At 50.9% G+C, this 22,527-nt stretch overlaps 1 protein-coding gene across 3 annotated transcripts in view; it reads right to left on the bottom strand.

Moving 5' to 3' along the window:
• Positions 453-22,527, bottom strand: part of EXOC2 (exocyst complex component 2) — a 122,627-nt gene continuing 100,552 nt past the window's right edge. For 2 of the 3 annotated variants that reach the window (XM_018038889.1, XM_018038887.1), the window contains 5 exons: positions 10,162-10,217; positions 8,145-8,267; positions 4,931-4,992; positions 3,609-3,668; positions 453-2,056 (listed from right to left, as the gene is read on the bottom strand). In XM_018038889.1, coding sequence (XP_017894378.1) covers positions 1,963-2,056; positions 3,609-3,668; positions 4,931-4,992; positions 8,145-8,267; positions 10,162-10,217 — 395 coding nt within the window. In that variant the 3' untranslated portion in view covers positions 453-1,962. The remainder of the gene's footprint in view (positions 2,057-3,608; positions 3,669-4,930; positions 4,993-8,144; positions 8,268-10,161; positions 10,218-22,527) is intronic. The other variant, XM_018038888.1, reaches the window with a different exon arrangement.

Raw genomic sequence — 22,527 nt, forward strand, 5'->3', positions numbered from 1 at the left:
GTCTCACACACCCAGACTGTTTCCAGGACTCTCCTAGCGCAGAAGGCCAGGCCGACGTGCAGGTCCTCAGCACACCTCACTTCTCAGCACCTCTTTCCCTCTTTGTAAGGTTACTCCATGTTCTGCTCTGCCTCTTGGCTTCCTCCTAACACCACTGCATCCAGCGATCTCCTCAACCACTAAATTCTCTTTCACAGCCCAAGCAGGTCTTCTCCAGGAGCTGCTTCTTCCATGAGCCCGGCTTTGAGTCTGGAGTTCGTGTGTGCCCACGCTCCACTCAGAGCTGGAGATCCTGAGTCTCTGCATCACCGCCACTGTCCTCGGGCACTGTGCGGCTCTGAGCCCAACACTCTCGTCTGGCTCCCAGGGGCCTGGCGGCAGGGAGCCGCCGCCAAGAGGACAGTTAGCAGGACACCTAGTAATGGTGTCCAGCAGCAATCAGAAGACACAGGTAAACCGGGACTTAAGTCTTTATTTGGGCGTTAGAATCAGACACACAGAAGAATCACATAGCAAACGAAACTGCTGAAGTAAAAAAAATACCAATTATGTCTTGTACTAAAGACACATTCTTTATTGACTGAAGGGTCTTCGTCATCCACTTAAAATAAGGCAGATGTTCAGGACTGTGGCTCTGCTCTGAGTTACAGCCACAGAGGGTATAGGCATGAACATGCCTAGGAGAGCCCCACCTTCAGTGTATTTCTTCATAGGTTTTGTCCTGACACCAAAGAAACAAGCACAAGACTAACTCCAAATGATGGACACAGCACATGGCCACGGAGGACCTCAGAGCTCCCTGCACGAATACACTAACACCAGCATAGAAAACGGGCCTGTGGCACTGGGGAACAACCTAAAACCTGATTCAGTTTTCTGAAGCAAATGGTGTGACGAAGGCAGGCCAGGGAAGCCGAGTCTGCAGGAGGACATGGCGGCCTGACCTGTTCTGGTGACAGCGTCACTGGTGGCTCCCGTGCCTGGTGACAGAGACACCACCAGAGCAGAGACCCTGAGCTAGCAGGCAGCACACTGCAGAGGCCAGAGCCAGCGGGCAGCACACTGCAGAGGCCAGAGCCAGCGGGCAGCACACTGCAGAGGCCAGAGAAGTGCGGGTGGGCGGCAGGGTACCCGGTTCTGGAGGAGACACTGACCGCAGCCCCTCACGTGTGCAGGGGTTGCGGGGGCAGGAGGCCCATGTCAGGTTCAGGGCGAGTCACACAGAAAAGGCCTGACGACGTGAGTGCTGTGAACACAGAAGCCAGGCAGTGAGTCAACTCTGGAACCGAGGCCCACAAGTAACCTCCCCAACGTAACACCTTGGTAGGCGGGCCGCCCGCTTTTCTGAAAGTCCACTTGGATCAGGAGCGCTAGAGCCATCGGCGTGAAATGAAGGCTTTCACACAGCTGCACAGTTCAGGGCGGCTCCAGGTGTTCATGTGTGACTTTCTGCTAACCCACGCATCCCCTCCCAAGGTGTCCTGGGAGCTGCAGGAAACCCGGGAAGAAGCCCTGGGTCTGAGCTGCCCTGCCTTCTGTAGCCTTCACCATGCAGCAAGTAGCTTTGAGATGCTCCCTAATTTTTAGAAAGGTATTTTAAAGTCACACTGTGAAAGTCGCTCAGTCGTGTCTGACTCTTTGCTACTCCATGCACTGTGCAGTCCATAGAATTCTCCAGGCCAGAAAAGGGGTGAGTAGCCTTTCCTTTCTCCAGGGGATCTTCCCAACCCAGGGATCAAACCCAGGTCTCCTGCATTGCAGGTGGCATACAAGACCTAGGGTAATAAGAATAGCAAAGCAAATACTTCCTGGGCATTTTAAATCAGGTCAATTTGGTTGAAATAACACATACACCAACATCTTTCTAAGCTCCCCAATAAGGGGAAAGGAGAGAGAGAGGGGGGCAGCCTGAGCTTCCATGCAGACACCTGTGGGCGCTCAGCGGAGCATGACCTGGAGGCTCTATATCTTCACGGCGGGCGGGGGGGCAGCCTGGAAGCAGGCCAGCTGCAGATGCATGCCGCTCTTGACCCGGCTCAGAAGCTCCTCCAGCAGCCTGCGGGAGAGACACACAGCCACATGGCTCCTGCCCTGCGGTGCTGCTCCAGCCAGCAAAGTCATTTTCTATGGGCTCTGAACTCCATGACAAAATAGTCAGCTAAAGGAGGGGCTCTAAGGGAGCATCTATCTGTAGACATACGTTTATACACAAAACCACCCTCCTGCCCCTTCCCCTGGATTAACTGGACCCCTCCCTAAACAGACTGATGTCTGGGGTCTGGGCACTCCAGCGCTCTGACAGGCACTCTCTGTGACTCTGGTAACACAGCGCAGCGTCTCACGACCCCCACGTCAGGACAAGCCCTCCTGTGCGGCCCACCTGCAGTCACCTTTGCCCTCACCCCACTCCTTGGCAACAACTGGTCTATTTTCCATTCTTCTTATTTTGCACTTCTGCCTTTAATAAGTATTGGAGAGGTGAACTGAAGGGGTGAAGCAGGCACCCACAGAGTCGGGGTAGTCCAAGCGGCAGCAGTGACTCCATCTGGCCCCCGTGCTGGCCAGACACAACTGGATAATTTCACGGCCATGAGGGGTCTGGACAGCTCACTGGGCTCAGGTGAAGCAACCAAGAAACGTGCTTGCTGGTGCTTGGGTCACGGGCTCGCTTCCTGGTTTAGCGATCTCCCAGCATACCCACAGCAGCCCCGCCTGGCCTTCCTCACGGTGTCTGCTGCTGTTGGCCACCCCAAACCACTAGTCTTCTGAGCAGATGAGTGAGCCCCACTTGCACGGGCTGATGGTAAGTGAGGCTTTAAATCTTTCACTTCATTATGTTAAAGGACTGCACAGGCTTTGAACAAGCGGTCAGTGAGGAGGCGGGACGGGAAGGCAGGGCTGCCCAGCTCTTCTCAGACAGACCAGGTCACCCCGCCCTCCCAGCCTCGTCCACGCCTCCGGGGCCCCCCTGCCTGTGCGGGTCCACCACGCTCCCCTGAGCCGTCACAGCTGACCCCGAGGGCTGCACGCGGCCGGGGCTCCGTAACTGTCCACGGCCCGTCCAGCAGCTGCAGGGTGGGGGACCTCGGCTGGGCTGAGGAAGAGCCCAGGCACGCTGACATCTGCCTGGCCTAGGCTGTGTCTCAGGTCAGAATTTCCTGTTATGTGAGTAGCAAGTTGAAGGCCAGGCTGAGACTATTAATTCAGCACTAGCGGAGCATGTGTGACTTCATTTCGTCACGTGTGCACACTTACTCCCCATGCTTCATGTCGCGTGGAGCACGGATGTACACGCTAACCTGCTTGACAGACGAAGCCCAAGTCCTGCCTTCACCATGCCGTCTCCTCTCACGTTTCTCTGAGTGCTATCTTCTTAAAAATTTTAAACTTTCTTATAAAAGTTTAAGTGACTGGTATAGTTACTTAAAAAAAGGAAATAACTAATTTCTGAAACGTCATAAACCAGGTTCCACCTCCTCCTGCCACGTGGGAGACGGGCTAACACAAGGCGTGTCTGAGGGCCACCGAGTCCCACCTCCCTCTGGGCTCCGCGTGAAGAGGAGACGTCCAGGTGACAACACGCCACCCGAGAGCAGCTCGTGACTTACTTTCTGTCGGCTCCGCTTGAGAGCTGGGGCAGGGCTTCCAGGGCCTGCTTGAAACTGGATCTGTAAGAGGCAGCGTCCCAGGTGGAGACACGCCGGCCCCACCGGGAAGAGGGACGTTAGAGAAAAGCGTGTCTTATGTTCAGAGGAACTCACAGGCCGGCGAAGCAAGTAGAGCAGGAGGGAAAGTGAAAATGAAAGCGAGGTTTGCAGAAGCAGGGCCAGAAGAACTAAACCAGGAAATAAAACATGACTTTAAAAGCAAAGGAGAAACTGAATTCACACAAGGTGCTTCTACTGGTAGATGAGAGCTTGGTGTGGAGTTGTTAAATTTATAAAGGTCTTTACTTTCAAACCAAAACTGAACTATACAAATAAAGCAGCTGCTAAGAAAGGAAGGGAGCTAGGCAGGAACAGACGTGATCTTGTGCAAAGTGATACAAAGGGGGCACTTCTGGAGTCGACACGAGCTGGGCCTGACGTACAGCCAATTTCCTACAATAACGGACCACGTCTTACGAGCACTTAGCTGTTGCATCTAAACCCTGTAAGATAATGGAGGTATGTGCACACATGTGCATAACTCGACATCATTTCATTCTGTGAAATACAGAAAAGGGGGAGAGGTTTTTAAATGATCTGGTATGTCTAAGTTTCTAAAGTAGAAAGTACCAGTAGAGTAGCTAAGTCAAGCAGTGACGCAGAGCAGACAGCGGCGGGAGCCACCAGACAGGCTCCTGGTGAACAACCTCACACCAACTGCGTGGTGACAGGCAGGATGGGGGCCCGAGCACGCCATCCAAACAACGGCAAGTGCATTGTGGGACGTGTTCAAACAGCTTCCTTGTGGACCTGGCACTTCCCAGGCGGCCCTGCCAGTGGGGTAAACAGTCTTGCGTAGGCAGAGCTGTTTCAGTTCGCCTAATGATGTCTCAATGATAGGAAATCCTGACTTTCATTCAAAACAGCTAAAAATTATCATCAAATTTCCACTACAAAATTTTGCAGAGAAACCACAAGGCTTCCTCTTATGCTGATATTCACTAAGAGTCTGCAGTGTGTAAACTGACTCAATTCTTATTTTCTCCTTTTCAAAAGAAGTACATGATGCTCTGTGACAACACTCACAAGACCGAGGCTCATCCCCACCTTGAAGAAAAGCCTACGTGTCCTTGGCTTGGTGTCGCTTCGTGTGTTTAGCAGGACAACCGGTCAGATGCAAACACGAGGTTGCCGAGTCACGAGTGCACATGCGGGACCACCACCCGAACCAAGGCCTCGTGGGGGCTCCCGGGGCACGCGGGACACAGCACGGAGCAGCTCACCTGCTTTCCAGCGTCAGGTGGGCCGCTACAGTGTCCCGCAGGGTGCAGATTTCAAGCCTGGCCTGGGGTGAGAAACGGACAGGTGACCACAGGGAACCACGTCGACTGTCCAGCAGAGAGAAGCGAGGATGGGCCCCAGCCTGCTCCCTGCAGAGCAGACCACCACGGCCACAGCAGCAGCTCCTTACAGAAGACCTTTTGAATTAGCCCAGAGAGCCTGGCTATGACAACGTTCCCTGTTACTGAACAAGGGCACAAGCTGTCAAGTCTGACTCCGTGAAGGCAGGGGTCTTGCTCTGAAGGGTGCAGACTGTGCCAGGGCTGTCCAGCCCCCAGGCCTCACCATTCAACAGCACCTCCCTGTCTCCTCGGGGAGGAAGTGAGGCCTCACTGCACTGAGGCTGACGGGGATGGAGGGACCCAGGCTGCCTCGCTGCCCCCTGCTGCCTTCCAGCACCACGAGTGCCCCAGCGCCACAGACTCAGTGCAGTGCTGTGAAAGCTATAGCTGACTTTTCTCTTTTGTTTTCTCTTTTCTTTTTAAAAACAAAACATGACAAGTTGGCCCCAGACAAACAACATGGCAAAGGAGCAGCATCGTTAGAGACACTCAGGCCTCCAGGCTCCAAAGCGCACGGCGAAGCTACGGTAATTCAAACGGTGTGGCACTGGTACGGGGGCTGCCGCACAGGCCAACGGGGCAGGGCTGAGGCCCAGAAGCAAGCCTGTGCATCTACAGCCAAGCGGCTTTCCGCAAGGCGCCAGGGCCACTCGCTGGGGCAGGCGGCCTCTCTAATCCGTGGTCCTGGGGCAGCAGGCAGCATGCCTGCACTCCCAGGACTGAAGGTGAGTCTCTGCCTTAAAACAAAACCTAACTTGAAGTAGAGCACATATCACGTGCACAATGAGACTGTAGCATGCCGGGAAGAAAGCCAGAGCGGACCTCTGTGGTGTCGGGCCAGGCCTGCCTTCTCAGGGACGACAACAGAGGTGCAAGCAACAGAAGAGGAGGAGGACACGTGGGATTCCTCAGGGTTGGCACATCCTCTGCCACTAAGGACATCGCCACAGGCGCGAGGATCACACAGGACACACCCTTGGCAGACACGGGGATGGCCACGACCAGCCAGTCACACACTGCCGCTGAGGATGTGGGGAATCTGGGATCTTCATGGACCGCTGGGAGGAAAGCAGCTGCAGCTGCTCTGAAAGCAGCCTGGAGTTCACCCGGCGATTCCAGTCCCTGGTATGTGCCCAAGAGAAGTGAGAACATGTGGCCACAGAGAATCTGCACACAAGCGTTCACAGAACCATGTTTCCTATCAGCCAAAAAGTGCAAACCCTCATGTCCAACAAATGAGGAGCAGACGGACATGAGGCAGCGCACCTACACGGTGGAACCTCAGCCACAAAAAGGCCCGATGCAGGCGCCATGCGGACGGGCACAACGCAGGCGCCACACAGACAGCCCTGGAGCTGCCCAGGAGGCTGTTTAAGACACACGGCCCTCAGCAGCAGGGGCACACACACAAACAAGGATGAATGCCAGGGCTGGGTTTAAATTCACCAACAGAGAGGAAGGCTGACTTACATAAGGTAAACGTGCAGTATAGAAAGCAGATATTTGGTCCCATTTTTCAGCGGGTCAGAAGCCTGAAACAGCTCATAATGAGAAAGTGTTCATGGGACTATCTGTCTTTACTGTTTATGTTCTGTGTATCTATAAAAATGGACCTACAAGGAGACTATCAAAGAGAAAAAATTAGGTAGAACTTTCAGCTCAGTATTTTAGGAGATCGATTAAATCACTATAAAACTAATCTTTGCTAGAAACTTTATTCAGACAAAGTGATAAGCTGCTTTAATTGACCTATGAATTATACCTATTGTAAGAGCTGACGATTCACACAAAACACATAGGCTGCTGGCCAGCAAACGTTCCTCCTGGCTGGCTCTCGGGAAGGTCTGAGACTGGCGGCCGCTCAGCCCTTCATCTTAGGCCCTCTCGGTCACCTGCTGAGGAGGAGGTCACACACAGGAGGCCCCAAGGGCAGTGGGCAGAGGTTTTCAGAACAGAACTGAGTGTCTCCAGGGGGCACAGGGCACGGGAGGCCAGGTGGGCATGGAGGCTGGGCCTCCAGCTGATTCTGACATTGCTTCCGGCCCCTTCCTGTCAGCCGTGAGAGAAACTCGGCCACCAGCTAGACAGGCTGCAGAGAAGGTGTGGGGAGGGGAGATTTCTGTTGTAATTCCAAGACCCTTTGGGCTTCCCCTGTGGCTCAGCTGCTAAAGAATCCGCCTGCAATGTGGGAGACCTGTGTTTGATTCCTGGATAGGGAAGATCCGCTGGAGAAGGGAAAGGCTACCCACTCCAGTGTTCTGGCCTGGAGAATCCCGTGGACTGTCCACGGGGTCACAAAGAGTCAGAGACGACTGAGCGATTTTCACTTTCACTTTCAAGACCCCTTAGGCCCAAAGCAGATACTCCAACTTCCCTTTAATTCATCTTCACACACACAAGGTTCCTGTTATGAGTCTTCAGGTTTTTCTTTTTACTGATACATTTTCTTATTTTTACTATTACTCAGGTTTAAGTTGTTATCTGAAGGGGGTTAGGGCCTCAGCCAGTACTAGAAGCAACACTTCCGGGATTTTTAGCAACCCCCACAAGGCCCTTGCCATGAGGTCCGTGGGTGGGGCTCCGGCCCCCACAAGTCTGCAGGCCTGGCTCCTACAATCTGGCCACATGCAAACCCAGACCCACCTGACTTGTCCAAGTTACATTTGTTACTGTAATTATGTAATTCCATGAAACGCAACATAAACCAAAGGAGTATGAGTAGAAAGAAATAGCTGTCATTTCTATGCAAACTGCACTGACTGCTCTGGAAAGACTATTTACAAGTAAGCTGCCAAAAATTTCCTATTAAATTAAATGTAGTGAAGACATCTGTAAAACAAACAACAAAAATACTGCTGAGCTGCAGAAGGGCTCTGCCCTCAGACCGGCACACGAGCACTGCCACACTCTCAAGGGAGAGCAGTTCTGGGACCACTGACGTCCTGGATGCGGTCCCAGGGGATGATGCACCCCGCAACTGGCAGAGCCACCGAGAAGACAGCACAAAGCCTGTGCGGACCTCCTGGGACTGCAGCTGACACACATCTCCGTGGTTCAGACAACTGGGTCCACGCGCACAGCAGAGGCACGGTACCTGCAAAGCCCCGTTTCTGCTGAAGGACGAGACGCACTGCATGAGCCGGCTCAGCTCCTCAGAGACTGCCTCCACCACCCTGGACAGCACCCGGGGCACCAGGTCCTTGGAGACAGTGAACACCTGATGGAAGGTTGGAAACACAAAGAAACGGTGTGTTATGCAGACTCTCCTTGACCCGAATGTGTTAGAAATAAAGGGACGCACACAGCAGAACCACGCCCAGGTCTCCTCAGCCAGGAATGGAAGGGAGATACGGCTGACACTCAGGCTGTGTTCACCACGCTCAACAGAAGGTAACCTCCGAAAATAGATCGGCAGACAGAATTCTGAAAGGTGCTGCTGATGGTGACACGGTGAAACAGTTTTAAGGATTTTTTCCTCCTCTTAACCTTTTCACAAGAAGAAATGTGATTTCTAAAGAGGAAATTGTAGAAATAAACACATACTGGGTCAGGTTCTCCTTAGATCAAAACAACTGCTACTTCATACTGGGTACGTAACTCTGTATTGCACAAGTGTTCTCAATTTTACTATCTGCTGAATTAAAAATATGTTTCCTTTCATTTGACAAAAACACCATTTGCAAGTCTTGAATTTTGATAGTTTCAAACTAAGAATTACTATATTTGGCGAAACACTACGATCCTGACTTCTATGTTAAACTAAATCATATTTTTTTTTTAGCTTTTCCATTTTTCAGATTCAATCCCTAGTATTAAACCTTCGGGTCAACCCAAACATAACCTGAGCATTGAAGAAAATTCTGGGCAAGGTAAGACTGCTTGCGAACAGTAAACAGTAAATGGTATGCCCAGAATTCTACTTTCGGCCACTGGGATGTGCGGGCAACGAATGGAAGAGCCTTTCTGTTTGTGCGTTTGTAAACAGCGACAGCGGGTGCCTCAGTCGGAGCCACCTTCACCACGCCAAGGCCTGTGCACCCTGCAGGGCCCTTGGCACCGCCTGCGACGGGCCTTCCCCACCACCTGAGGGCCTGAGGCCGCGCTGACTTTACCAGAAGCTAACCTAACAGAAGAGCGTTCTTATAAAGGTCTCTGATGTATAAAAAGTATCCAAGTTGAAAGTATGTCACTCATCATAAAAAGGTGTGCGTGGTAAGCTCCCGCCTGAGCTAAACCATGTAAAACTTTATTTCACGGAGGACGAGTGTGCTGTGCCTCACAAGGACCTGAGAGGGGCGGACCCCGTGGCCACTTTCTGGGGAGGCTGCTGGGCATGGCTGCCTCGGCAAGCAGGCAGCACTGTGTCCTCCGCTCATGCTCTGGTTCAGCCTCCATGACCACGTGTCTCCAGGCCACCGAGGTGACCCAGACAGCACCTGTGGGTGCAGAGGGGGAGGCAGCCCCACCCCCCAGCGCACCTGCACAGAGGCAGACACTCAGGAGGAGGGTTCTGGCAGTGGCCACTGCAACAGCAGTCTTCTGCCGAGAACCTCTGCTGGATGACGGCGCACGGGCTGCAGCCAAGCCGGAACAATGGTGGACGGGACACCAGCGGAAAGCTCCCCGGGAGCGGGCCAGGTGTGACTGGCAGCACCAGCGTCCAGGAACCCTCGTCAGCCACACAGGGGAGGCCATCGCCTGTGCCCTGCCGCAGGCTGAGCCTGTCCTCCAGCATGCCCCACGGCTGCCAGAATGAGACGCCAGCACTCACTGGTACACTGGTGAAGACCAGGGCAGCGGGTGCCCAAGGTGGAGAAAACACCCTTTCACTCTCTTATCTCTTTACCTGCCAAATATCCATTAGTCTTAATTATAAGGAAGAAACATACTATATTTCATAAAAAAGACTCTCATTTAAAACATGCATGTATATGCGTTGAAACAAGATACTGTATTTTACTCAGTAAAACTCAGTAAAACACTCAAACCTCTGTTTTACTCAGACTAGAAATACATTCTGAAGGGAGAAGGCCCCCATAAGAACCACTGAATTTACCCCTTCTCTCTTGCCCAGTCACCCACACCCCGCAGGAACAGCAGCGACAGCTTACCTCTGCGTGCACGGCGATTATATTCACCAACGCTTCTTTCAAGTAGTTTCTGACACCTGCAATCAGACAGGGAAGGGAAAGGCATTCAGTGGAGACGCGAGTGCCTCGCACCTTCCAGGAGGCAGAGGGCCAGCACAGGCCCAGAGCTCCTGAGGGCATTTCTGTTTCTGTCTCCTCCTCACAAGCCAGGACCCATGGCAGGAGGGCTGGGAGACCACCCCATCTCCCATCCACAAGTGCCAGGTTCGCACCCTCATGGGGTTGCAGTGAGGAGGCCCTGGTGCTCACAGGATTCCTAATAGCCCCAGTTGTATTTTGCAAGAAAAAGTGTAAAAACAAAATACTGCTCTAGTAACTCCAAAATAATTACTTTCACTTGGAGGAGAATAGTGTTTCAGGATGCCTTTGCGAGTTAACAGCACAAATTGAGAATTTCTTCTGCATGAACCAGAAAATCATACTGTGTCGCAAAGTTGCGTTCCCCACAACCTGCCCGGGCTGCTGATTAGCTGGAGGGCGGGACCACAGCTCGTGAGGGCCCAGCGCATGCCGGCTCTGCACACACCGCTGCACCAGGCTGCTGAGCTCCGGGCCATGGATGGGTATGCTCAGTTTGTGAGGGGCCAATCTCATAAATATTTCTTTGGTTCTGTTTTGTTGATGGAATAACTGAGAAAACAGATTGAAACATAATTAAATACAATCCAGAAGTAAGTTGGCTCTTCCTGAGAACAAGGACAGCTGCAGGGTAGTGGGTCCTGTCTGGGAGGAAAGAGCCGTCCGAGCGAAGGTGAAAGGTGGAGCGTGCGGCTAGTGCGAGGACCAGCAGAGCTGTCTCCCCGAGAGGAGGCCCCCCCAGGCCAGGCAGGGGCTTGCGGGCCCCAGCGCTGTGCTCTGGTCAACGCGACCACTGGGCTCTAGACTTGAGTCTTTACACCGAACCATGTGGAGGGCTGGCTTCTGCACCTCCAGAGGTAAACACAGTTCCTGGGCCCGCCACAGCGACCACACACACACACGCAATTGCACACACACACGGAGTCCTTGGGAGGCTGTGAGCCTGCTGGGACTCTGGTCACACTCTGCACGGGTTTGGGAAGGATGGTGCGTGTCGCTTGCCCCAGGGAAGGGGCGCCTGGCTCCCCGGTGACATCGGGGCATTGGGCTGAGTGAACCCAGAAGTCCGACCTGCGGGCTGCAGCCAGCCCTGACCTCAGGCCTCCCTGGTGGCCGTGCTCAGCCTCCCCGGAGCTCCTGCATGGCCCTGACTGGTGGGCTGCCTGGGGCTGCAGCAGAGATGCTGCCCACTCCACACAGGGCCATCTCTCAGAGGACAGCAGGGTGGGGAGCTCTCCCCAGCGCGGCCACGCCAGCATGCAGGCCCCCCAGGCACCCCGGCCCAGGTCCAGCTAACACTGTCGCCCGGCCGGACTGTCAGCTCCGTGGGCACGGGGCTTGTCCCCTTCACCGCACCTCTGGAGCCGCAGACCCACCACACCGGCTGGGCAGCAGCTCAAGAATGTTTACGCATAAGAAACAAAAAGGGCAACGGCAGCATACGCTCACGCACGACGACGCTCCTAGGGCTGAGCCCTCGTAAGCTGAAAAGTCAATGCGTGAGTGAGCAAACAGGTGAGAGGAAAAGTACAGGCAGGATTCTGTAGTAGCCACAAAGAGGGTCAACACTGGGTGTCTGTGTGAAGGGGATATCTGCTAAGGGAAGTCTCTCCCCTTTCAAGGGATTTAAGAAAACAAAGACAGCCTTCTGAAATAAGTTTTCAGGATCCATTTGAAAAATACAATTTGAATAAAGAAAGTATAGCAGAATACAATATTGCTGAGGCTAAATACATCTGTTTTCAGTCTGATTTTTCTAGCTGTATCCCTGAGCAAACGGCCTGCTCCAAAGAGCAGATCATTAACACGGCCTCAATGCTCACAATGCCAGGTACTTAGAAGACGCCCGCTTCCCAGAGCAGTGAACACTCAGGACAGGTGCTGGCTCTCGGGTCGGCCCAGCAGCAGCGGGTCACGAACGCCAGCCTCACGGGCCTCGAGCTGGCGGGCACGCACAGGAAGGGCAGAGCAAGCGCCGCTCTGTTGTGATGCGGCAGTCGGTGTTGTTTGTGAGAAGGTTCCTCTTAGAAGAACGCCCACAACTTTCCATGTTCTTCAGATACAGAATGACAACAGCTTCTAAGTATTTACAATCTTGCCTCCTCAACTCTGAATGTGGAATCAGAGTATGTCACGGTATCTGACGAGAGAAGTGTCCCCACCCACACAGCACCAGCCCAGACTGTCACCGAGCCGCGCGCCCAGCGGCCCAGTGGGAATTCCCCACGGAGAAGGCAGAGCCCAGCTCTTCTGGGCAAGAGTCCCCGCGCCCCCGGCAGAGTGGGCTTCTCATGTGGGGGCCTGGATCTCAGAACATGTTTGCCAACAGTGAAGGTCTTGTTTTTCATACATCAAAGTGGAAAAGAAGTCTCTCTTCTAGCTGTATTTATTGGTTTCCTGTTTCAATCAGATAGGGAGGACACCATTCTGGAATAACTACCAGGATTTTTACTGAATGCCTGTTACTATTGCCTGCCAGACTCTGTTCCATGTGCTGGGGACACAGGAGTGGCCTCAGGAACAAACTCACAAAAAACAAAGCCCCCTCACACCCCTGAGCACACGGCCACTGGGCACACAGGAGGGCGCCGTGGCGGGGTCGGAAGCAGCCCTCAGGAAAGCAGGCGCCAGGAGCAGACCGCTCGCAGCAGCCAAGCGGAGCGCCTCTGCCCGACGAGACCCGTCAGCACTGTCTGTGGAGAGATGGGCCCTGCCAGGCGGAGAGGAAGCAGAGCCCCTCTGCGCCTCCCCCAGGAACGACACCCAGCGACAGGCTGAAGCGCGGGGGCCCGGGGCACGCGGTGACTGAAGCTTCGGGTTTTCCTCGAAATACGGGAGACTGTTTTTAATTAAAAAGTGTTATACAGGCAGACTCGAGTTTTGCTATAATAATTTGGACAAATGGGAAATTGTCTATTCAATTAAAAAGTGTTATACAGGCAGACTTGAGTCTTCCTATGATCATGTGGACAAATGGCTAGGCAGACCTCTCTAGAGTGTACCCACATTAAAGACCAGAATAGTGAAAACTCTGGATTGATCAAGCCTATATGCTTGTTTTGAAAATATTAAATGCACACTAAGAAGACACAGAACTGTAAGGTTTCCTACTAACGAATAAAAGTCCAGGGGGCTTCCCCTTTATCTTTCTCCGGAGCATGCTGTGCCTTCTGGATCTTCTCCTATGAATATAATTTTTTTTTTCCTAAAAAGTGACTCTTGCTTGCTTCTTTCCCTGATGTCCACGCACTCTTCTGTGCTGGTGTGCACACACTGATCGTATCTTCACTGGCTGGATGAGGGTTCTTTAGCGTGGATGTCCCGTAATTAACTTATTCTATTTATTCTAAGTTGTTTCTTTACTTCTCCTTACTCATAACTACTTGGCAGTCACGCTACCTTTCGGTATACACCACCATAAACACCACCACGAGGCTACCGGTCCTTACGTTCTCCTAGAATAATTTACTCAGATACCTTCCAGAAGTGAAATTGCTGAGTCAAAGGTTTTGATCCATTCTGCCAACTTGAAATTGAAAAGGCTACTCAAAATTAAACCCCCACTTCCTCATGCCTTTTTCACTTTCTTAACTTGGATTCTCTACTTACTATAATTAATAAAAACCATAATATACACTTCTCAACTATGATGATGACAAAACTTTCCATCAAAACACTCTAAGAAAAATTCAAGCAAAATGCAAAGGTCAAAGGAAATTCACTTTGTTATACAAGACTTATACTCAGGCTGACAGAATAGAGTGTCTGAGAAAGAGGTGGACAGAGAGACACTGCATGTACTGAAGACACGGGTGGCCCCTGCACACACACACCCAGCTTTCCTCCAAGGCATTTCCTGTTAAACCCTCCACACACACACTGGTCTCAGGCACCCTGCCTCTTGTTGTTCTGAAACACTGCACTCAGTCAGTAATAAAAGTCTGACTCTGGAAACTCTGGAGAGACTGCCTACTTTATAAACCACATTTCCTGTTTTTAACCCTTGTGCCTAAATCAGTTACCAGTCCTAGTCTACAGATAAAAATAGATTGAAAAATACTATAAATATCCCACAATGTACTTTTTTTTTTGGGTCAAACTGAAACATTACATGAAAGAACTTTGGGGCATTTCTTTTCAAGTAAATCATCTATTCAATTACAGTGTGAAGACACATTATTGAAATCACCGCCTATTAACAGCAACTACAAACGGCACCGACTGTCAGTTGGAACAGCTCGAAACTTCGGCAGCAGAATCACTTGTGCTGGAGCAGAGAGCAGTTTCATGTCCAGGCCTTTATGTGTAACTCACTCTTTCTCGACATATCCGGGATTTATACAGGGATGCTTGGGGTCAAAGCAGCGCATCTCGAATGCAGCATGTGAATGAATAAGCAGGTCTCTACAGCCCCTTCTTCTTTCTCAGAACCTTTTTTTTTTTTTTTTGGATTTAATTAGTGTATGTCAGATCATGGGCTCCTTTTTGCCAAATTCAGACTCAAACTGAAGAAAGTGGGGAAAACCGCTAGACCACTGAGGCATGACCTAAATCAATCCCTCAAGATTATACAGTGGAAGGGAGAAACAGATTTAAGGGCCTAGATCTGATAGACAGGGTGCCTGACGAACTATGGATGGAGGTTTGTGACATTGCACAGGAGACAGGGAGCAAGACCATTACCAAGAAAAAGAAATGCAAAAAAGCAAAATGGCTGTCTGAGAAGGCCTTACAAATAGCTGTGAAAACAAGAGAAGTGAAAAGCAAAGGAGAAAAGGAAAGATATACCCATCTGAATGCAGAGTTCCAAAGAATAGTAAGGAGAGATAAGAAAGCTTTCTTCAGCGATCAATGCAAAGAAATAGAGGAAAACAGAATGGGAAAGCCAAGAGATCTCCTCAAGAAAATCAGAGATACCAAGGGAACATTTCATGCAAAGATGGGCTCGATAAAGGACAGAAATGGTATGGACCTAACAGAAGCAGAAGATATTAAGAAGAGGTGGCAAGAATACACAGAAGAACTGTACAAAAAAGATCTTCACGACCCAGATAATCACGATGGTGTGATCACTCATCTAGAGCCAGACATCCTGGAATGTGAAGTCAAGTGGGCCTTAGAAAGCATCACTATGAACAAAGCTAGTGGAGGTGATGGGATTCCAGTGGAGCTATTTCAAATCCTGAGAGATGATGCTGTGAAAGTGCTATACACATTCAGTATGCAAGCAAATTTGGAAAACTCAGCAGTGGCCACAGGACTGGAAAAGGCCACTTTTCATTCCAATCCCTAAGAAAGGCAATGCCAAAGAATGCTCAAACTACCACACAATTACACTCATCTCACACGCTAGCAAAGTAATGCTCAAAATTCTCCAAGCCAGGCTTCAACAATATGTGAACTGTGAACTTTCATGTTCAAGATGTTCAAGCTGGTTTTAGAAAAGGCAGAGGAACCAGAGATCAAACTGCCAACATCCGCTGGATCTTGGAAAAAGCAAGAGAATTCCAGAAAAATATCTATTTCTGCTTTATTGACTATGCCAAAGCCTTTGACTGTGTGGATCACAATAAACTCTGGAAAATTCTGAAAGAGATGGGAATACCAGACTACCTGATCTGCCTTTTGAGAAATTTGTATGCAGGTCAGGAAGCAACAGTTAGAACTGGACATGGAACAACAGACTGGTTCCAAATAGGTAGAGGAGTACGTCAAGGCTGTATATTGTCACCCTGCTTATTTAACTTATATGCAGAGTACATCATGAGAAACGCTGGACTGGAGGAAGCACAGGCTGGAATCAAGACTGCCGGGAGAAATATCAATAACCTCAGATATGCAGATGACACCACCCTTATGGCAGAAAGTGAAGAGGAACTAAAAAGTCTCTTGATGAAAGTGAAAGAGGAGAGTGAAAAAGTTGGCTTAAAGCTCAACATTCAGAAAACTAAGATCATGGGATCCGCGCCCATCACTTCATGGCAAATAGATGGAGAAACAGTGGAAACAGTGTCAGACTTTATTTTGGGGGGCTCCAAAATCACTGTAGATGGTGACTGCAGCCATGAAATAAAACTCTTGCTCCTTGGAAGGAAAGTTATGACCAACCTAGACAGCATATTCAAAAGCAGAGACATTACTTTGCCAACAAAGGTCCGTCTAGTCAAGGCTATGGTTTTTCCAGTAGTCATGTATGGACGTGAGAGTTGGACTATAAAGAAAGCTGAGCGCTGAAGAATTGATGCCTTTGAACTGTGGTTTTGGAGAAGACTCTTGAGAGTCCCTTGGACAGCAAGGAGGTCCAACCAGTACATCCTAAAGGAAATCAGTCCTAATGTTCATTGGAAGGAATGATGTTGAAGCTGAAACTCCAATACTTTCGCCACCTGATGTGAAGAGCTGACTCATTTGAAAAGACCCTGATGCTGGGAAAGACTGAAGGCAGGAGACTGGGACAACAGAGGACGAGATGGTTGGATGGCATCACCGATTCAATGGACATGAGTTTGAGTAAACTCCGGGAATTGCTGATGGACAGGGAGGCCTGGTGTGCTGCAGTTCATGGGCTTGCAAAGAGTTGGACACAACTGAGCAACTGGACTGAACATATCTACTAGTTTTTAAGGAAAATTCTGTCCTATGAAAACGGAAAATAAAATATCACCATCCATGAAAATAACAGTAAATTTATTTCATGGCTTATTTTTTCCATTTCTAAGAGGATTTATACGTGAACCGTAACCTTCCAGATGTTCAAGCTGGTTTTAGAAAAGGCAGAGGAACCAGAGATCAAATTGCCAACATCCGCTGGATAATCGAAAAAGTAAGGGAGTTCCAGAAAAATATCTATTTCTGCTTTATTGACTATGCCAAAGCCTTTGACTGCATGGATCACAATAAACTGTGGAAAATTCTGAAAGAGATGGGAATACTAGACCACCTGACCTGCTTCTTGAGAAACCTATATGCAGGTCAGGAAGCAACAGTTAGAACTGGACATGGAACAAAAGACTGGTTCCAAATAGGAAAAGGAGTACATCAAGGCTTTATACTGTCACCCTGCTTATTTAACTTAGATGCAGAGTACATCATGAGAAACGCTGGGCTGGAAGAAACACAAGCTGGAATCAAGATTGCCGGGAGAAATATCAGTCACCTCAGATATGCAGATGACACCACCCTTTTGGCAGAAAGGGAAGAGGAACTAAAAAGCCTCTTGATGAAAGTCAAAGTGAAGAGTGAAAAAATTGGCTTAAAGCTCAACATTCAGAAAACTAAGATCATGGCATCTGGTCCCATCACTTCATGGCAAATAGATGGGGAAACAGCGGAAACAGTGGCTGACTTTATTTCTGGGGGCTCCAAAATCACTGCAGATGGTGATTGCAGCCATGAAATTAAAAGATGCTTACCGCTTGGAAGAAAATTTATGACCAACCTAGATAGCACATTAAAAAGCAGAGACATTACTTTGCCAACAAAGGTCCGTCTAGTCAAGGCTATGGTTTTTCCAGTGGTCATGTATGGATGTGAGAGTTGGACTGTGAAGAAAGCTGAGCACGGAAGAATTGATGCTTTTGAACTGTGGGGTTGGAGAAGACTCTTGAGAGTCCCTTGGGCTGCAAGGAGATCCAACCAGTCCATTCTACAGGAGATCAGCCCTGGGATTTCTTTGGAAGAAATGATGCTAAAGCTGAAACTCCAGTACTTTGGCCACCTCATGCAAAGAGTTGACTCATTGGAAAAGACTCTGATGCTGGGAGGGATTGGGGGCAGGAGGAGAAGGGGATGACAGAGAATGAGATGGCTGGATGGCATTACCGACTCGATGGACAGAGAGGCCTGGCGTGCTGTGAATCATGGGGTTGCAAAGAGTCGGACACGACTGAGCGCCTGAACTGAACTAAAGAGGATTTATATTCATAAGAGTTTAGCTTTCATAAACTTCAGAGACAAACTGTACCTTTGAAGATTCCAATACAGGCAAGGGAGTCACATTCTCTCCGATTTGAAAGTCAGAATCTGATGTGCAATATAGTCTGTGAACTTATTCTAACCTAAAATAGTACAGAACACGATACATTTAGGATGAAATATCAGTTTCAACATTCAAAACTGATACTGAATTTTAGACTTAAAGGTATAAAAATATAATTAATATAACAGTGACATAAATCAATTCTATTTGTTTCAATTTCTTCTTTTGGCAGGAAAACCATGTTTCCATCAGAAGGCAACCTCACCTAGAAAAGGGACATGACGGAGCCAGGTGGACTGAGGTGCATGAACCCAGAGCCTGTCACACAGAGTGGGGTGAAGCACAGACAGACACTGCTCATCAATCATCGATACGGAATCTAGAAGAATGGCGCTGATGGGTCTATTTGCAGGGCAGGAACAGAGACGCGGACGTGGGGGACAGACTGTGGACACAGCGGGCGAAGGGCAGGGTGGGACGGACCGAGAGCAGCGCTGACACTATACACGGCCCCGTGTGAAACAGCCAGTGGGGAGCTGCTGTGTGACCCACGGAGCTCGGCTCGGTGCTCCATGACAACCTAGAGGGGCAAGTGGGACTGGGGTGGGAGGGAGGCGCAAGTGGGGAGGGACACGTGTATATTTGTGGCTGATTCACGTTGTTGCATGGCAGAAACCAACACAACATTATAAAGTAATTATCCTCCAATTAAAAGTTAAAAATATAAAGGTGACAAGACAGTGGAGCTAACGCTCTGCACACAGACGCGCTTTGCTTCACTGTGAGGTGCCACAGTTATAGACTTACTTCATAAAGGTCTGCAGAATCTTCAGGTTCACAGTCTCCAGGAGCCCCGCCCCAGCCCTCAGCAAGAATGACCTCAGAGGAAATCAAACTAACAAATGCTTGTGAGGGAAGCCAGACAGCAGACCACAGCTCTGGAGCCTGACAAGCCTGGGTCAGGACGGCAGCCCCGCCGTCTACGCCACCGCCACGGCCGAGGACGCACATGTGCGGCCACTGCAGGCGGCCTGGCCCTCAGCAGCTCTGCCCCCAGTGCTGGAGCTGGCATGGTGAGCAGAGCACACAGTGCCCACTCTCAGGACTGGGTTCCACCCACAGTGTAAGAAGTAAGGGACAACTAGGCCACGTTTCTGCTATTAAACCAAAGAAAAGGCCTTGGAATCGAAGACAGAGGAGTTGTAATAAAATCAGAGGCAGGAAAAACATGAAAGCCAGGAACTGACCTAGAGCTTCGTCTTCATTTGTATCAGAAGGGATCTCTGGAGTCGGCGTATGGAGAAGTGTAATTGTGAGGAGGGGCTGCAGGCCTGGCCGGTTGCAGTGGAGACCTTGACCTTGCAGCTATCAGAGCTGAGAGAGTGCCAAGCTCCACGTGGCAAGTGAGCCTGGAAACAGCGCCGATGATTGCTGACTGTGCCGTTCTGCTGGCAAGGTTCCTACGTCTGCAAGTCGGAGTTGTCCCCTTTTCTCCAATTAAGCAGAACTCGCGTCGAGGAAAGCACACAAATCCTGTGTTTCCCACACACACATGTACCAGCATCCTGACGGAGAGGCGGCAGCCTGCTCCCCGCAGGCACTCTTGCACCTCGTCCCTGTGGGCTCAGGACTGGGAGGTCGCCCTGCTGCCCGCGCTCCCCAGCAGAGGAGGGAACGCACAGCAGGGCGCCGCCCTCCAGGCTCTCTTCAACGTCATGGCCTGGCCTCGGGTGGGACAGGTCTCCCTGCCTGGACGAGCACATCATGCTCACGTGCCCATTGCACGCTGTGGGCACTGACTGGTCTCCAGCTTCCGGTTACTTCAGACAGAGCTGCAGTGGAGACGCTGTCTGCTGGCGCAGAGACGCTCCCCTCGGGGACGTCCTGGGAGGGAGCAGGCCACTGCCAAGCACACCGCTGCCTCTGCCAGCCTTCTCCCGGGGAGAGCAGAGCGACCCTGCATCCCAAACAGCCATGTCGGGGCAGTCTACGTGCCGTCTCGGTGGATATGGGCCCATGAATGTGCCCAAAGGAGCATCTGCTCTAGTTTAAAGAAAAATGGATTTCTGCACCTGTTTTCCTTAGCATAAGATGAAAAAGCCACAGCACAAAGGGAAAAAGAGAAAAAAGTCTGAAAATATACACAGATTTCTCTTCTCACTAATACAACCCAACCATGCAATGTAAAAAGGCGTGTACCTTTCATTTCCATCACATCTGAAGTCCCTGAAACTGTCTTTGTGGTTTCATAAAGCCTACCATCACCTCTCCTTCAATACACAAACCTGCTCAGAGTGACACGCACTCCATGTACGTCTCAGGCCCTGCTGCTGTCACCACAGGCTGTCACACCGTTTGCAATCGGCGATGAAATCAACGGCAAAGCTGGAAACTGCGTTTTCAAATGGATCATGCTTGTGAATAGACTTCGGTTGTCACTCAAACGCTTCCATTATTAGTATGAGATATTGACAGAAAACTGAAGTAGAATGATCCAAAAGAAAACTCTTACTCAAGTGCCTTCCCGCACAACGTGAAGGCTTCATTCAGTCTCTCCCACTGGCTCCTGTGGAGGGCACCCGCCCTGTCCCCAGCGCCTGATCCCCAGCTGACTGCGGGGCAAGCTGTCCCGCGCCCCACCTGAGTGGCGGAGACAGGCGGCTGCCGGGGCGCCGGCTCGCTGAGGAGCTGAGACACACAGCAGCCCTGCTTCTGCCAGCCACGCACCCTCGGCTTTAGGGAGGGAGGCTGGCCTGGAAGTCTCCGTTCTATCGTGGGCTCCCAGGAAATTCTCGAGATGCTGCTTTAAAACACACACTCATAAGTTTTCCACCTGCATGTGAAGAATAAAGAGCCATCAAAATGGCTAACTGTTAAGCTATACTCAGAATAGTCAGGGGCTGGCTTTCTTGGCTCATTATTAAGAGAAGACAGTCACAAAAGGTCAGCTGGAGTTGGGAGAGACACAGAGAGCTTGCATTTCTGGCCCAGCTGTGACAGGTCAGAGGTGAGACATCCACAGACCACTCTGTGGTTTGGTGTTCTCACAAAACCCAGCAGGCGTGCGCGCTCTGCTGGAACCAGCGAACTTGGCAGTTTCCAAGCGTGCAGTACACGCAGGTAACAACACTCCCCAGGTGCACGAGACTCCGGGCCAGGCTGCAAAGGCCAGTCCTGCGGAGGAGGAAGGGCTGGAAATGCCAAGCGAGGGTGAAGAGGCGTCCCTGAGCACGCCCTGCGAGAGACCTGAGCGTGGGAAGCCTTGAAGCCAAGCTAGCAGAGGCTCGGGGCTCTTCTCCCCCAGCCCGCGGTGGGGAAGGCGCACAGATGACAACTTAAATGACACGGCACACTCTGGGGTTCACAGCAAACCCTCCAGAAACAGTCACCGCTGTTCCTGCACAGAGGAGAGCAGCTCTGCCTAGAAGGCAGCAACTGGAGGCCCTGACTGACCCACCCCACTCCAGAAACCAAAGGGAAACGGGAAGTTCACAGCAGAAACTGCAGGACGGCAGGCGAGGGAACACAGGCAGCGGGAGTGAGTACGGAGGGTGAAGAAAGTTCTGTCCTTAATGTCTTTCTACCCTTTCCGCTCCGCGTCTTCAGACCTGTCTACCCATGGCTGTTCCCTAATTTCTCTTGCTCCCTTTGAAATCAAAACGTCTGCACCACGGTTGGAGGTAAGGCTGTCTTGGGAGGTGGAAGTGGTGTGCTGACAAGGCTCACTAGTCCTGTGGGAGAGGTAACAACGACATCATGTCATCAACGACTGTCAGTAAAGAGAGGAGACCATGCACGCGCGCGCACACACACCCAACCCACCCACCCACCCACCCGTGCACCAGAAGCTTCCTGGGTTTCCTTTAGCCACGGTCTGTCCTCAGTTTCACTACTGTGACTTCAGTCCTTCAGAGTCTGTTAACCACTAATTTATTAAAACACTTTGATGGTGACCTAATTTGTTAAACAGTCAAAATACAACAGCTGGAATCATCTGAACCTCACCTTTCTATCGTGGTGCATGTTTTAAACAACTGGGAAAGTGAGCACTGGCCACCATTTTCAGGTTAAAGCAACAATTTGGAGTTGTCTTCTTACCATGCTACTCATGCCCCCGTGCCCCCAAGTACAGGGGCAGCACAGTGCTCCAAGGAAACCCGTACCCGCGCCGAGCAGCGCCAGGAGGACAGGCACACGTCTTTGGCTCTGAGGAGGAGTCTGAGTGGAGGCAGCGTGGCTGCAACAGCCAGGCCAGGTGCTCAATGACAGGC

Source organism: Capra hircus, chromosome 23 (assembly GCF_001704415.2).
Source record: "Capra hircus breed San Clemente chromosome 23, ASM170441v1, whole genome shotgun sequence".
NCBI lineage: Eukaryota > Metazoa > Chordata > Mammalia > Artiodactyla > Bovidae > Capra > Capra hircus.